Here is a 17421-nt window from a genome sequence, read left to right as displayed (position 1 = left end):
TTGGGCCCTGTGCAGTGAGGGGATAGGGGAGCACAGTGTGTAAGACACAGTATAGTGGGGAGGGATTTGTGGTACTGTATCAGAAGAGGAGGTGGGAAGCATGCTGTGCCAGGCACTGTATGTGAATGTGGCAGGAAGAGTGGTCCATTCTGTGCTAAACAATGTGTGGACCTGTCGTCTCTCCTGACGTCTGTTTTAGCAACTACTTGCATGGCTTCTGTAATAATAGTTTTGGGGCATAAATTCCTATGACCCTTTGTGCTATTCCTCTGTTATTACTACGAGACGTTTATGAGTAAATTGTTAGCAGTTTGCAATTATGAGGTTTTAACTCTTATCTAACGTGTCGCCCAAGATGTAAATTTATTTGTTAACTTTTTTCAAAATCTAAACCTAACAATAGAAAACTAGCCTCTGACTAATAGATAGTTTTGCAGTGGTGTGTTTTTATAACTGACTTCTAACAGGCAGTCATCGGGAACAATGTGTTCATTCCTGATAAGTATCTGCACATCGGAGGAGGTGAAAGCTGCATTCACATACAGCAGTCCGGTCCTCTATGGAGGCAAGTGATCGCTACTGCATTTGCTTTCTCCATACGGATTTATTGTTTCTGGGCAGCAGATCACTGTTTACTTAGGACGATCTGCTGCCCAGAAACAATGATTTTCATGTTCATATCAACAATGTGTTCAGATCAGCAGTGCCTTTACACAAGCCCCAATTATCAGGAATGAGTGTTTGTATGGACATCCTTTCCGCATAATTGGCCCGTGTAAAGGGGCCCTAAAGGTAATGTGTCATCAGAAAAGGACCTATTGTTTAAATCTCGTTTTAATGTTAAACATATTTTTGTAAAATTTGAGGTGAGCTTTTTAAAACTTTTCCATGTCATCATCTATATTTAAAAAATTTATATAATCCAGACATTTTCACACTGGCCACTAGGACTAAAATATGTTAAGACTTTTTATCTTTTGAGAGCCACCTACATGGGCTATAGACACAATGTTCAGGAGGGGACCCCATTGAATTATATGGGAGAGTTTTCTATACACACATTAGTCTGTAACCTGTGCAGAGGTCAGGAGGGAGTAGCTAAGCTGTGATATCACCTATTGTGAATTGTGGATTCTGTGGTGATAATGATAATAGCTACTGAAAAGTTACTTGTACATAACAGGGAATCAGGACCCATAATTAGACCTAATGGCCAATGTGAAAAATGCAGGATTATGTACATAAGAATAGTGACACGGAAGAAATAAACTCACCAAAAATTCTAAAAACATTTTTAACTTAAAAATGTGATTTAAACAATAGATCATTTTCTGATGATGCATTCCCTGGGTGTCTGCCAGTGCTCTTGGCAGCTGAAGGCATCTGTGTTAGTCTCATGTTCATATGTGCCTGTACTGCTGAGAAAAATGAAGTTTTAATATATGCAAATGAGCCTCTAGGAGCATTGCTGTTACACCTAGAGGCTCTGCTCTCACTTAAACTGCCGCACTCTCTGCACTTTGATTGACAGGGCCAGGCAGGCATGATCACTTTTTACTGTCTTGCATTGTCAATCACAGTGCAGAGGGTGCGGTGGCTGCAGAGAGAGCTGAGCCTCTAAGAGCAAAGACAACGTCACTGTTGCTCCTAGAGGCTCATTTGCATATATTAAAACTTAATTTTTCACTGCAATGTGGGCACATATGAACATGAGAGCCACACAGATGCCTTCAGCTGCCAAGTGCACATGGCACAGCTCAGCCAGTTTCATAGCTACAAATCTGCTAACAGATGCCCTTAAAGTATGTGATTTAGTAACAGCATAAATATTAAAACTTTTTATCCTGTGTATGTTTTCTTGTCAGGTACCTTAGCAAGTAAAATCCGTAGGAGAGATACACTTGCCATAAAACTTGGCAACAGACCAACTAAAAAGGATTTAGAGGACAAGAACATTCTACCACGTAGTTCTGAAGAAGAACGCCAAGAGCTCTGGCAGCAGATTGGAACAAAATTAGTAAGGTATTTATATAAACTCCCTCCCTCTTTGGTAAACTATGTAGTTATTAGTGGATACAGTTCAAAACCCTATTCACACTTAACAGACTTTTCTACAGTGCATTTTACAGCATACAGTGGGGTAGATTTACTAATATTATCTAAGATTTAGAAGCGATTGTCTAAAAATGCCCCTGATATATAATGCTGAATAATAAATCTGGCTTATATTTAGACTGTCTAGTTGGCCTACTTTAGGCCTACATTATTGCATCTCAAGACATAATTGTGCTTTACACTCACTGACAAAAAAAAAATTATGCACCTTATATAGAAATGTTGGATTGCTGCAAAACTCGGCTTGCTGTTATGTCTCAGGCAGATATGTAAATCAGTACAGATATGGTCTGATTAGGCACTGGGACTAGCCACAACAGGATGTAAAACTGCCTCCCTCGCGGCCCTATAAAAACGGGTCTCAGAGGCTACTTTTGGGTAGTGTACCTCTTGGTTCGATATTGTTGACTGCTAGACATACGTCTATGATACACTCAAAAACATTTTGCCCAGTTGACAGACTCTGAGAGGGGCCGCAAGATGGCCATTTTAACGAACTGCCCACCATCTAGGTAATTCTGACCTAGGTAGCTGTTAGAGGGTTTTGTGAGCAGTGGTTACATGAGACCACGCACACACAGTGTACAGGTTCCAGATGGCCCAGACAGACTACCAGTAGAGAGAATTATTTTATCCCCCGACAAGCATGAGCAGCTTCCACAATTTTGTTGTCCACCATCTAGACACAAGTGGCACCTTCATTACACACCCCTGTCTGTGCTCAAACCATTTCCAGGAGCTTAGCAGAAGGAAATTTGGTATCACGGCACCTATTATGTGTCCTGCCATTGACAACCAGCCACCGCCGTCTTCATTTGCAGTAGTATCGTCACTGAGAAACCTGGACTGCTATGGACTGAAACCATATTGTCTTTTTAGAGACAAGTCCACATTCTGTTTGAGGTCCCACGATGGTCAGATTGAAATATGGAGGCCTCGTGGTGAGCACTTCAATCCTGCCTTTGCTGTGGAATGACACACTGCCCCAACTGCTCATGTGATAATCTGGAGAGCCATCGCATACAACACTGCTCACCCCTAGTAGAGGTGAGGGTCATTAAGAGCTCAGAAAAATGTGCAGGACATCCTGCGTCCAACGTGTTTTGCATCTAATGGCAGGGCTACTACCTGCCATTTTTTAGAAGGATAATGGTTGATCATACACAGCAGGTGATTCCCAGTAATGTCTACACCAGATTGCAACACTTCCTTGGCCTGCCTGGTCACCAGATATATCACTAATTGAGCATTTATTGGACTAGTTGGGATGCCAACTTCGGCAGCCTATGAGGATCTACAGGCCCTACAACATCTGTGGGTAAATGTGCCACAGGATACCATTTAGAACCTGTATGCCTCCATGCCCAACCGTATCTTATCTTGTATCCAGGCTAGAGGCAGCCTAACAGGATACTAGGGCCTCCTTTCAATTGTACAGTTTCCCCAATAAACTTATCATTTTGCTCGAATATTGTAATCACTCACATATATCATCATTACATTCACACATATAAAGTTTCACTCTATTTCATTCCATTTCTTTGTTCATTATTTTTTTTTTTTGTTAATGAGTGCACATGCCATTAGGAAATTCATGTTTCATGTCTTTTCCTGATGGCCAACATGGCCTTCAGGTGTCACCACAAGTATTGAGTGGACTGAAACTTGGAGCATTGGAGGCCCCTACAGAAAACAACAGCAAGCAGCGCAAGAGCCCAAAAACTGAGGTCTATTGTAGTATTGTATGGAAAGTTTAATGTCTAATGTACTAGGTGGGTCTTTGGTTTATTGCCATGCGTGTTTCTTTTTTTTTCTTTTATACAGTCCCTCCCTATCTTCAGTAGCTGTTATAAGGTGTTGCTAGCAAGCACTTTTCTCTGTTTTTGTAAATTTGTAGTTATTTTATTTTCCTTTCGTTTTTAGGAGATTAAGTCAAAGGCCAACGAGTGAAGAACTGGAACAAAGGAACATCTTAAAGCGTTAGTACATTTTATAGAGTATCACTGTATACTTTGTTACTTTGTGTGCACTGGTTTCACCTGATAGCACGTATTATTAATGACTTACAAGTGCTAGGTAATTTCTTGATGTTATTACATATCCTTACTCATGTTCAGTTTGTCTAGTAGCAGTGGCATAGCAGTAGGGAAAACACAGTGCTACTCCTTTAGCATACCTGTATGAGGTCTTGTTAATTGTTTGACAAGTTGTACTTTCTAATGGTGCCATTTAATATCCTATATCATGAATTGGGAGGATGAAAATAAATTACTATAGGGCTGGAATTAGAAATTGTGCCATGGTTTTACAGCGGATGTCAGGAAGGGGTTAATTGGGCCACATGTATGCACATCTATAAACATGTAAATCCAGATTTTTGAATGACCATAGTAGGAAAATTATGGGCAGTTTCACACAGACAGATTTATGTCAGGTGACAAGCGCCGATTGACGATCTAGCATGTGTGTCCTTCATACGAGCAGAGGACTAGTTATCATTGTTCTTGCGCCCATTCATTTACATTTTTGTTCGCTGATTATGCCCTGTTTATACAGGGAAACATACGGTCGACAAAAGACAGTTTTTGCAGCCATGAAACGTGATCACCCAACAAATTAATCTTTTACACCATGATCGGGAATAAATGTCCTTTATTCTTTTAAATACAGACCTCTAGAATATGGTGGGTGAACTGATTCACTTAAAATTCCCTTAAATTTGCAAAGCAAAGAAAGCAAATCTTAAACCTGGCAAATCAATTTACCCCATGCAAGGGTTATTTAAAATTTAGATTTTTGTTCCTCCGTAACTTAACTTTATACCATGCCCCCATTAGTTTAGGATAAAGAGTTTGACCAGTCTTTTTTTAATGTAATTATTCACTCTCACAATTATGTAGAGAAAATTATTATTATTATTAAAGTGCCATTTATTCCAGGCTGTTGTACATCTGAAAAGGGTTTCATGTTTCTTTGGAAGGTTTCCATGGTAGGTGAGAGTCTGATGTGTTGGGTTACGGAGTTCCAGAGTGTGGGAGATGCACAGGAGAGATCTGTGAAGAGCGGATAAGAGATTCCAGGGGAGATGGGAGGCCACAGAGGAGGATGTTTCAGAAGTCTTGTACATTTTTGCATACTAGTGATTGACAAATGTGCAGATCCAAGAAATTGTTTTGAGAAGGCGACAGGAGGTGGAAAGGTCTTGGATATGTGGTTTGAAGGACAGGGACTACAGTGTTATATACATGTACTGGATATTATATATGGTATATTGAGATGGACAAGGAAGTATAGATACAAACAGGGACCTGGTAAGTGTCAGAATAGGAATTGTGAGGCATCAAATAGGTGAGTATTACTACTGTTATTATGTTACACCATTCTCAATGATTTTTCAGTTGTTTTTAAGTTGCCCTGTCAACCCTGTTAGCTTCTAGTTCTAGAAATGAATAATACGGCATGGTTAGCAAATAATCAAATGATCAATATATCTTTAAGAAGGTGTCGGTAAATATTATAACATATGGCTTCTCTATAAGCCTTTTAATCTAGCTTTCAATGTCAGGAAATGTCTTCCAGGAAAGGATTTTACAAACAGCTGCACAAACAAAGATGGGAACAGTTTCACAATGGATCACTCTCAGACCTGTTAGTGCATAGAGAGCTGTCTTCATTCACTTGCCAACTGTTAATGAACCAGAATAACGTAACATATTAATATTCCAAAAGTAGTTGCTATGTTAGTAGGACTTTTGCCTCTGGAACAACCTGAATTCTTCACAGGCTTCACAAAGTGCTAGTAGCATTCCTTAAAGATTTCATATACACTTGATGGCATAAGGTAGTTCGTGCAGAATTTTTGACTATACATGAATACTGTAAATCTCCTATTCCCTAGCATGCACTAATGGTTTGCCACTCGGTGATTCATGGGAGTCCAACTGCAGGCAAACTGCAACTCAGCCCCAGGACCTAGATGATGCCTGGTAGGCAGTAACACAGTGCAGGGAAGAATTTAAGAGGGAGAGATCTTACCCTTGTAGTTAGTTAAACCACTGTTCTCTCCACCTATGTAGTGAAAATAATTTCCCAGCAGTGACAGCAGCTTGACTAAGTGAGCCACAGCACAGGCGTCAGGAAAAAGGGCTAGTTCTCTCGTCAAAGGGGAGGGGGAAGTACAAGCGGCACTCCAAGTGCTGCGGCTAGCCCCGCAGTGCTCAAAATAGGTCATTTGCATAAATATAAAAAGTTTAATATTTCAGAAACTATTCACCCTGGAAAAATAGAAACAGTTATCATAATCGGCATGATCAACTCTACCAGGCAGTATGCCTTGTTTTATAGGGTTGATCAAACATTGGAACAAATAAGCTGAGAAGGTTACACGTTTCCTTACATTAGATGGTAAAAGAGAGGCATCCAACAACTGTTGCCCATATGCTTCACCATGCAGCTATATGGAAGACCTCTAATTTACAGAATGTCAAAAGTCATACAGGAGACTCTGAAGTCGATGTAGAAAAAAATTCATAGTCTGATTTGGTAAGTGTTATTGCCATAAAACATTGACATTTTGGCGAAGACAATATTGTGTCCGAATCAGGCCACGTACTTATATACACCTGAGAATTTGTAACCAACTTGATTCGTTCGGTTATGCAACTCTGCCCACATGTGCAAAAATATCCATGCCAAATTTACTGACTTAAAGGTTCAATAATTTTGGTGGTTTGTTTTTTTAACTTTAGAAAAGAATGAAGAAGAGGAACAGGAAGCAAGAAGAGAACTGAAGCGAAGACTGACTCGGAAGGTATGCATTCTTAGTTGATCTAGAAAAGATGGTGCGATGCTCATGAAACTAGTGTGAAAGTAGTGTGCAGTAAGACAAAGCACAGTAGTCCGATTGCTAGGATGTTCTGGTTCTTCACAGGTTTTGCTTAATATATACACTTAATTACATAATACACAATTCAAGATTCTGACTGGAATATTTTGATGTAGAATGACCCCTAATCAGAGATAAATAGGCCTATACCCCTTTCACTTTGTGGATGCTATCTGGTACAGGGGCATACAGTGAAAAGTTGATGGAACTATGGGAATTAATTTCCAGTTGAAAAGTTGTATATGTCTTCTACCGGTTTCTACGATTTTACCTTTAAGCTGGCCATATCCATGAGGTAATTGTCAGCCAAACACTTATTCGTCCGACATCCGTTTCTCCTGATCCTCCCTTACTAAGGGCTCTTTCACACTTGCAGCAGGACGGATCCGACATGCTGTTCACCATGTCTGATCCGTCGTGCCGCCGCTCCGTCTCCATTGACTATAATGGGGACGGGGGCGGAGCTCCGGCGGTGCACGGCGAAAGCCGCCGGACTAATGTCGGACATGCAGGACTTTTTATTCCGGCGGCTACCGCCGTGCTGCGCCGGAGCTCCGCCCCCGTCCCCATTATAGTCAATGGGGACGGCACGGCGAAATAGCGGCAGGACGGATCCGACATGGTGAACAGCATGTCGGATCCGTCCTGCCGCAAGTGTGAACGAGCCCTTATCCATGCTTGGCTCATCTGAGCGTGCATATGTAGTGACTGGGAGAAGGTCACTACCAGAATACTCTGGCAGTGGCATTTCGCCCCACTAACAAAAGGATTGGGCAAATGGCTCAAACATTTCCGATCCTTATCTCCCCTGACAACAGCCATCATGGGAAACTGTACATTCGCTGTACATACACATTAGATGATTGGCTGAACCCACATCTAATGTGCATAGCCAGCTTAAATGTCATTGACTTAACTATTCTCTTTGGTAGTTGTTGTTGATGGTCAACAATTATAGCATTTACCACCTGCTTTAGCTATTACAGAGTGGAGATCAAGCCCTGCCTTACAAAGTACATTCTTTTGTGTCCATAAAAATGAATGGTATCTAAAAAAAAAAAAAAATTTGTGTATCAAATCTGCTTCAGAACTAGGTATTGCTTCTGGAATGATTTAAGAGAAATAGTTTAGATAGCCTGTCAGAATGTACAGAGAAGAGGTCTAGGTATAAACTGCACCACTTCTTTTGGAGAAGACCCACCAATCTTTTTGCACTAGAAATCAAAGGGGTTTGCATCATCTCAAACAATGGGGACATATTGCTAGGTTATGCCCCCACTGTCTGATAGGTGCAGACCCACCTCTGGGACCCGTACCTGTCTCGTAAACAGAGCCTTAAAAGTTACTGTTATTTACACTTTCTAAAGATGAAGCTCCTGAACCGTGGTCTCTTTCTGTAACTTATAATACACTCATTGACAAAAGAAATAACACACCAGGATAGAAATGTCAGATTGCTATAAAACTCTGCATATAGATATGTATGTGATTATAGGTGTGGTCTTTTTAGACACTGAGTCTTGCCACAAGAGGGCATAAAAGTGCCTCTCCCGCTGCCCTATAAAAAGGGCCTCAGTGGCTACTTTTGGGTAGTGTACCTGTTGGTGAGAGATTGACTGCTAGACATGCCTTTACGATGTGCTTGAAGGCATTCTGTCCAGTTGACATCGCATCATTGAACTGAGAGAACAGGATGGTTCTTTTGATGAATTGCCTGCTATCTAGGCTGCTCTGACCATGATGTAAGCAGCAGTGGTTATGTGAGGGAATGCACATATGGTGAGCACGCTCTAGACGGCGTAGACAAACCACCAGTATAGAGGATCATTTTATCCACCAACAAGCTCAGGCAACTCCCACAGTTTGGTTGTCAACCATCCAGACGCAGATGACACTTTCATACACACCCCTGTCTCTGCACGGACTATTTCCAGGTCCTTAGCAGAAGGAAATTTGGTGTCACGGCACCAATTACGTGTTCTACCATTGACAGTGTTGTGAAAAAGAAACCTGGTCTGTTACAGACTGGACAGGTTCGAGAATAGAGGCCTTGTGATGAGTGCTTCAATCTTCCCTTTGATGTAGAGTGAGTGACACACTGCCCCATTTACTAATGTGATGATCTGGGGACTATTGCAAATAATAGTTGGTCACCCCAAATCTCAGCAATATGTGCAGACATGTTACCCCGCATGGCAGGATAATGCTCGCTCATACACAGCAAGCGTTTCCCAGGAATGTGTCTGGCAGATTGCAACACTTTCCTGGTCTGCCTGGTCACCAGATCTATTGCCAATAGAGCATTTATGGGACCAGTTGGGAGACCAGCTTCCACAACCTATGAGTGTGCAGGATCTACAGGTCCAACTGTGACATCTGTGCCACAGGATACAATACAGAATGCCCAATGTATGCCTCCATGCCCAACTCTATCTCATCTTGTATCCAGGCTAGAGGCGGTCCAGCAGGGTACTAGAGCCTCCTTTCATTTACATATATCATCATTACATCCACACATAGAAAGTTTAATTAGATTCCAACAACTCCTCCTTAGTACGTTATTTTTTTTTGTCTGTGAGTGTAATTGATAAATAAATAGGCTTTCTAAGCTGAAGCCTTTAAGGTGAACCTTCGCCTTAACTTACCTACCTTGTATTGTAAATGTCTCGTAGACATTGAAACCAAAGCCTTACTTTATGTAGGACAACAATGTGAGGAAATACTCGAGCAATATATATAAATAGGTCATGTTTTAATAGGTTCATTGGGATAGAATCTCTTATATTTAGACCCTTCACAGTGTCCATTTTATAAGAACCTTGCCCTCATTTGCTTAATATAGGGCATGGACCTAATTAACATTTGGTGCTGTAACTACTTTCTCTTCTTTCCTTGCTTCTTATTTATAGCTCAGCCTGAGGCCTTCAGTGGCTGAACTGCAGGCCAGACGTATCTTGTGTTTCAACGAATATGTAGAGGTTACTGACTCTCTGGACTATGACCGCCGCGCCGATAAACCCTGGGCAAGGTTAACTCCTGCGGACAAGGCAAGGACAAACAGCCATTTCTGTACAGTTATATTCTATGGAGTCTGTTGTGTTAAAGGGATTCTGTCACCAGATTTAGCGATGTGCTAATGTCAGCTAAATCTAACTAGCCTATTCCTACTTTTATCTATGCCCCCGTTACGCCAGAAATCTAACTTTTATAATATGCTAATTAGCCTCTAGGAGCTGGGGGGGGGAGGGGTGTTGTTCCTGCTCCTAGAGGCTCCGTTCTCCCACCTTTGTCGCCTCCCTCCAAGTCCTGATTGACAGGGCCAGGCAGCGCTTGCATCTGTCTGCCAGCACTGTGCTCTGGTGAAACTGAATGGCGCAGGCGCGGTGAGGAAGCTGGGAGCCTGCGAGCGTCGAATGCTGAACGGCACGAGATTTCAGAATTGTTGCCAAAATTTCTGCAACTGAAAATCCATTAGATTAATCTGGATGGGGCATATGGATTGCTGCAAGCCTGATTCAAAGGAATGGGACAGTTGCAAACATTTTTGCAACCAATCTGCCTTGTATAATAAATATATCCTTAGGCCCCTTTCACTCGAGCGAGTATTCCGCGTGGGTGCAATGCATGATGCGAACGCATTGCACCCGCACGGAATCCAGACCCATTCATTTCAATGGGTCTGTGTACATGAGCGTTGGTTTTCACGCATCACTTATGCGTTGCAAGAAAATCGCAGCATGTTCTGTATTCTGCGATTTTCACGCAACGCTGGCTCCATAGAAGCGAATGGGGCTGCGTGAAAATCGCATTGCATCTGCAAGCAAGTGCGGATGTGATGCGTTTTTCACTGATGGTTGCTAGGAGATGTTGTCTGTAAACATTTTAGTTTTTTTATCAGATGCGTTCAAAACGCATTAAGTCGCATTGCACCCGCGCGATAAAAACTGAACGCGATCGCAGACAAAACTGACTAAACTTGCTTGCGAAATTGCGCATTTTTCACTGAACGCATCCGCAACGCATCCGGGCCTAATCCGCTCATGCTTGTCTGCAAGGGGCCTTATGGTTTTATAAATGTCCATCTACATAAATGGCCTTGAGGAAGCATAGCGAAAAACAGTGTCAGCAGATGGCCTTTCGTGCACAGAACATAAATGCCATGGATATGAACAGATTAACGTTTCGCAAGCTGAGTTTTGTTCTGTCAATCCCAAAATCAGAGATTATAATTTCTGTTAGTTTTAGTAAATCCAAGTCATCCCTTCTGCACGTAACATCCTGTCAGCCCTGAGGCCAGTGAAAGTGAGGAATTCAACGCTGCTAATTAGAAGACTGCCTTCTCTTCTCATCTGTGCTCTTAAAGGATTACCAAATGTCTCTGATATGAGTCTAATTAATCGAGCTGTCCTTTGAAATCACCCATCTGCTTGCAAATTGAAATAAGTACATTGTTAGGCATCAAAAATGTTCCGTAATTGTAACTGTTACCGAGCTATTTCATGTACAAAAACATCTTAAAGCCCTGAAACCTGTTTACAGCAGATTATAAGGCACTGTACCTATCAGCCTAGCAGGCGTGATGCAATCTGAGGCAAGAAGAAGACTGTATACCGTACACACAATAAGGGTTCATTCAGACGTCCGTAAGTGTTTTGCGGTCCACAAATTGCGCAAAACACAGATACCGGCTGTGTAGATTCCACATTTAGTGAAATGCATACGGCCAGCTCCATCATAGAAATGCCTATTCTTGTCTGCGATTATAGACCAGAAAAGGACATGCTCTATCTTTTTTGCCGGACCACAGAACGGAACGGAACTACAGATGCGGACAGTGCACAGTGTGCTGTCTGCATCTTTTGCGGCCCCATTGAAATGAATGGGTCCGCACCTGTTCTGCAAAATTAATGGACATGTGAATGGAAGCCAATTATTACAATTTAAACACTGCCCACTGTACAGTGGGATGCGAAAGTTTGGGCAACCTTGTTAATCGTCATGATTTTCCTGTATAAATCGTTGGTTGTTACGATAAAAAATGTCAGTTAAATCTATCATATAGGAGACATACACAGTGATATTTGAGAAGTGAAATGAAGTTTATTGGATTTACAGAAAGTGTGCTATAATTGTTTAAACAAAATTAGGCAGGTGCATAAATTTGGGCACTGTTGTCATTTTATTGATTCCAAAACCTTTAGAAGTAATTATTGGAACTCAAATTGGCTTGGTAAGCTCAGTGACCCCTGACCTACATACACAGGTGAATCCAATTATGAGGAAGAGTATTTAAGGGGGTCAATTGTAAGTTTCCCTCCTCTTTTAATTTGCTCTGAAGAGTAGCAACATGGGGGTCTCAAAACAACTCTCAATGACCTGAAGACAAAGATTGTTCACCATCATGGTTTAGGGGAAGGATACAGAAAGCTGTCTCAGAGATTTCAGCTGTCTGTTTCCACATGTAGGAACATATTGAGGAAATGGAAGACCACAGGCTCAGTTCAAGTTAAGGCTTGAAGTGGCAGACCAAGAAAAATCTCGGATAGACAGAAGCGACGAATGGTGAGAACAGTCAGAGTCAACCCACAGACCATCACCAAAGACCTACAACATCATCTTGCTGCAGATGGAGTCACTGTGCATCGTTCAACCATTCGGCGCACTTTACACAAGGAGATGCTGTATGCGAGAGTGATGCACAGGAAGCCTTTTCTCCGCCCACAGCACAAAAAGTGCCGCTTGAGTTGGGCTAAAGCACATTTGGACAAGCCAGCTTCATTTTGGAATAAGGTGCTGTGGACTGATGAAACTAAAATTGAGTTATTTGGCCATAACAAGGGGCGTTATGCATGGAGGAAAAAGAACACAGCATTCCAAGAAAAACACCTGCTACCTACAGTAAAATATGGTGGTGGTTCCATCATGCTGTGGGGCTGTATGGCCAGTGCAGGGACTGGGAATCTTGTCAAAGTTGAGGGACGCATGGATTACACTCAGTATCAGCAGATTCTGGAGACCAATGTCCAGGAATCAGTGACAAAGCTGAAGCTGCGCCGGGGCTGGATCTTTCAAAAAGACAACGACCCTAAACACTGCTCAAAATCCACTAAGGCATTTATGCAGAGGAACAAGTACAACGTTCTGGAATGGCCATCTCAGTCCGCAGACCTGAATATAATTGAAAATCTGTGGTGTTACTTAAAGAGAGCTGTCCATGCTCGGAAGCCATTAAACCTGAATGAACTAAAGATGTTTTGTAAAGAGGATTTTCCAAAATACCTTCAACCAGAATCCAGACTCTCATTGGAACCTACAGGAAGCGTTTAGAGGCTGTAATTTCTGCAAAAGGAGGATCTACTAAATATTGATTTCATCTCTTTTTTTGTGGTGCCCAAATTTATGCACCTGCCTAATTTTGTTTAAACAAAAATCCAATAAACTTTATTTCACTTCTCAAATATCACTGTGTGTGTCTCCTATATGATATATTTAACTGACATTTTTTATCGTAACAACCAACGATTTATACAGGAAAATCTGGACGATTAACAAGGTTGCCCAAACTTTTGCATCCCACTGTAAAAGAAGAAAATACAATTATCAGCAAGGGAAGACAAGAAGCTGCCATTGGGGGTGGCTTTGCTATACTTTGCAGGAACTGTTCTACATATGGTGTTGGTTGTGCAAAGAGTTATCCAGAATCACTTCATGATCCTAAAGGACTCGGGGCCCCAAAGGATACATATATAATGTATAGTAATGGATTTGTTTTTACTGTAGATTCCAGGGAGGGGTTTCTTTGTTCTGTGAAGAGGTACAGTTGCATGGGTAGTCTGCAGGATAGGTATAGACTTGTTCAGAAATCAGATATGCACACAGTAGCATGAGAGTATCAATCAGAATAGTCAAATGGCCATACATATTAGACAGAAGTAGGTGTGATTGTTCTGCCAAAGAAGCCATACTCATTTTATTCCATATTGGCCACTACCTTTTGTTTAAACTTAAAGGGGTTGTCTCATCATGGACAATGGGGGCATATCTCTAGGATATGCCCCTATTGTCTTATAGGTGAGGGTCCCACCGCACGTATATCGAGAACGGAGCCCCGCAAGTGAAGGAGGGCACACTGCGCATGCGCAGCCTCTCTCCATTCATTTTCTATGGGGCCGGCGAAAATAGCCGAGCGCTGGCTTCCCTTCTATGGGGAGCCGGCTTGGTGGTGGCCAGACCGGAGTCCTCCAGCCACCACCATGGGGGACTCCATTCTCGATATAGGTGCGGGTCCCAGCAGTGGGACCCGCACCTATAAGACAATGGGGGCATATCCTAGCGATATGCCCCCATTGTCTATGATAAGACAACACCTTTAACATACATGGTCAGTGACATCAGGGGAAGCAGAAATGGTCTTCTAGGAATGTTCTTTTAGGGAAAGATATTTTGTGGACTTGCTATTTGGATGAAAATTGGTCACATTACCAACTTCTTTCCAGAACATGATAGCTAAAGGGATTGTACAATAAGTTTTCACTCTAAAACAATTGCTTTGGTTGAAATTATTGATTTTGATCAGCCTGGTTGTAATGTATATGGCCTACTTCTGCTGAAAACATCCCATTGCTGTCACCATTCAGCTCCATGCATGGTCTTTGAAGTGACCTTCATTTCACTCTGTAGGTACATGACGGTCTGTGTGTGGAGCTGTAGTTTCTAACATTTTTCACTATTTTTCAGGCTGCTATACGGAAAGAACTAAATGAGTTTAAGAGTACAGAAATGGAGGTCCATGAAGAAAGTCGCCAGTTTACAAGGTGAGTTGTCTCCCATTCTCCTGTGTGCTCCTTAGTCATGTTTCTGAAGTATACTTCTGCTGAATGGTTTTAGATCTAATTAAAGCTCACAGAACATTGGTGGCCTATATTGCATACTATTGTGTATGATGATGAGTTCTCTTATTTCAGATTTCACCGTCCATAGGAGGAGAATGAAGAATGTATAAGAATCCAGGCCACACTGGAGAAATGTATCTTCCTTGAGTGCTCTGAATTTCCTCAGTTTGTGCCCATTTTTGAAGTCTTAGTATATGAGAACCAGACGTGGCTACACTGAAAACGCACCAGTCTTTGCTTTTATGCTCTCATTTTTCCAGTTAATATTCCTCTTGGACTTTAATTTGGTTTTCAATATGTGGCCAGACAATCAAGTATTATAAATTATTTTAAAGGAAAAGAACAATGCCTTAAACTCACACAGCAGCGATGGGCTATTTGACAAATCGCCATGTTGACTTGAGCTATTCCTTTGTTGCCGTATGAGAATTGCCTACTTCCTGCAAACTTCCCAGCGCCAAAACTAAAGCTGCTTTACCCCATGATGGTTACTTAACATGTATGTCGAATAATAAGCCGTGGATGACAACTACTGGCTGACATTTTTCTCAGAGAATATTTTAAAACTCTGATTCTCCTATCGGAGGGAACATTCATCTATGAATCCATCTTGGATAGCTGTATCAATTAGTTTCTTGATAAAACAGGTTTTCTTTGCAGGGTTGTGTCTTTACTATTGAAACAGGAAATGAAGGTTACAAGAGCCAACCCACATTCCTTTGTGACTGCACTGAAGAAATGGGATTTTTTCCAACCCAGCAAGATGTCTTGAATAGCAGGTGAAGGATATGACACTATGTCTAAACGTGAAATTTGACTAATACGACAATCCAGCCACTGACGCTGAACACTAACTAGATGGGTAGATCAGAAGGCAGACACATATTTGCTGGATGCATAGCTTCCAGGGAATATGGCCGCTATGTGTTTGCACATTGTTTTCTAAAGCATGTAATCCTGTATCTGTGTTCCTGTCACCATAGCTGAAATGTGAAGGAAGAATTGGCAACACAACTGCTATTCATATGTGTGTGGTGTATTTCATGGTACCCTGCAGTCAGGTACCGACTATGTTTATATGATTAAATAGCTAGCACTTAATTGAACAGAATATTTGCATGTACAGGATCGTTGCACTGGATACCATAAGTATATGAAATGGTGTCATCTAGTCAGCCCATGTCACCCCCCATGCACATTCCCTCCATACACCTCCTTCCCCCAGCACTGTATTACATGAGGTCCTCTGTCCTCACCTCTGCCTCAGTTAGTTAATGTTCTGTCTTTCAAGGATCAACACCCCAGAGAAATGCTAAATATGAGAACACTGAACAGCAAAGCAGCACATCTCAGCACTCTTACATGTACATGATGTATGTCAGAGATGTCCAAAGGGTCAGTCTCTTAATGGATTAGCAGCTAAGTGCACTTTATGTCAATAGGAGGAGAGGTTTTTAAGACGTTTGCAGGAATTCGGAAATAACCTAAAAGCTATGGACACCTCTGGAGGCATTTATTATTGCATTCCACTCATTTTGGTCTAAAAAAAATTTTTGGGCTGTTTTTTTTTTTTAAACATTTCCAGCAGTTCTTGTACTACAGGGGTTAATTGAGAGTGTATCTGCAGAATGTCAGTTTCTAGTAGCGCTGCCTGCTCAGTCTGTAGCCATGTTTAAACTCTTGATTCATCTCCGTTCAGTTTCAGGAGATCACACATAAGGGATTTACATGAGCCGTCAGATGACGGGATTCATTGTAAACACAGAACCTGCTGCTCTGCAAATACACAGATTACACAGTTATGCTAGGAAAATGGCTGACATTTTAAAAAAAATAAAGACCAAATGAAAAAAATTATTTTTACCCCAAAATAAGTAGAGTCCTTTTTTTTTATTGCCCCCAAAGGTGTCCACAGCCTTTAAAGTAAAATCTTTATTTTTCTAATTTGACGAGTCCCAAGAGCTTTTTAAATTGATTTGACACCATCAGAAAAAATTTTTTTGCCTCTTCTTAAGTTTTAAACTTATAGAACAGGTACATGATAAAGAAGTACGCAACATTATACACTGTTAGGATGGGTTAACTGTTAGATTATTAATAATGTTTCTGTGCAGTTTTAGGGCACCTTCACAGATTTTGTGGCAGAAAATTCCACGACCGAAAATCGGTTAGGACGGAAAGCAAACGGAATGCCTTTTAAAGGCTTCCGTTTTGCATTCCGACATAATTCAAGTCTATGGGTAGAAGAACGGATCCGTCCTTACGTCTTATGGATTCCGTTATAGCCATGTTATAACGGAAAGCCATAACGGAATCCCTAATGCTAGTGTGAACCCACCCGTAGTCATGGTACAAAAATGCCAGGTGATAAGGGAAAACATGCCACACCCAGAGCCTTGTGCAATTTCAAAATAAAACACCATTGACCCATAAAAAGCAGGTAATAAAAATGCCTGTTTGTCCTGTGTTTAATATTTCCCATAGACTTTCATGCAACATCTGGAAGTGTGTTTTTACCATTAAAAAAGT

At 41.5% G+C, this 17421-nt stretch overlaps 1 protein-coding gene across 4 annotated transcripts in view; it reads left to right on the top strand.

Moving 5' to 3' along the window:
• Nucleotides 1-17062, top strand: part of PHACTR2 (phosphatase and actin regulator 2) — a 367207-nt gene extending 350145 nt beyond the window's left edge. For 3 of the 4 annotated variants that reach the window (XM_040429244.1, XM_040429243.1, XM_040429245.1), the window contains 6 exons: nucleotides 1866-2022; nucleotides 4039-4094; nucleotides 6864-6925; nucleotides 9910-10047; nucleotides 14738-14814; nucleotides 14965-15786. In XM_040429244.1, the coding sequence (XP_040285178.1) occupies nucleotides 1866-2022; nucleotides 4039-4094; nucleotides 6864-6925; nucleotides 9910-10047; nucleotides 14738-14814; nucleotides 14965-14980 (506 nt within the window). In that variant the 3' untranslated portion in view covers nucleotides 14981-15786. Of the gene's footprint in view, nucleotides 1-1865; nucleotides 2023-4038; nucleotides 4095-6863; nucleotides 6926-9909; nucleotides 10048-14737; nucleotides 14815-14964; nucleotides 15787-17006 lie in introns of those variants that run through there. The other variant, XR_005778428.1, reaches the window with a different exon arrangement.
• The last annotated feature ends 359 nt before the right edge of the window (nucleotides 17063-17421 follow it).

Source organism: Bufo bufo, chromosome 4 (assembly GCF_905171765.1).
Source record: "Bufo bufo chromosome 4, aBufBuf1.1, whole genome shotgun sequence".
NCBI lineage: Eukaryota > Metazoa > Chordata > Amphibia > Anura > Bufonidae > Bufo > Bufo bufo.
This window is presented reverse-complemented; position numbering and strand designations above follow the sequence as displayed.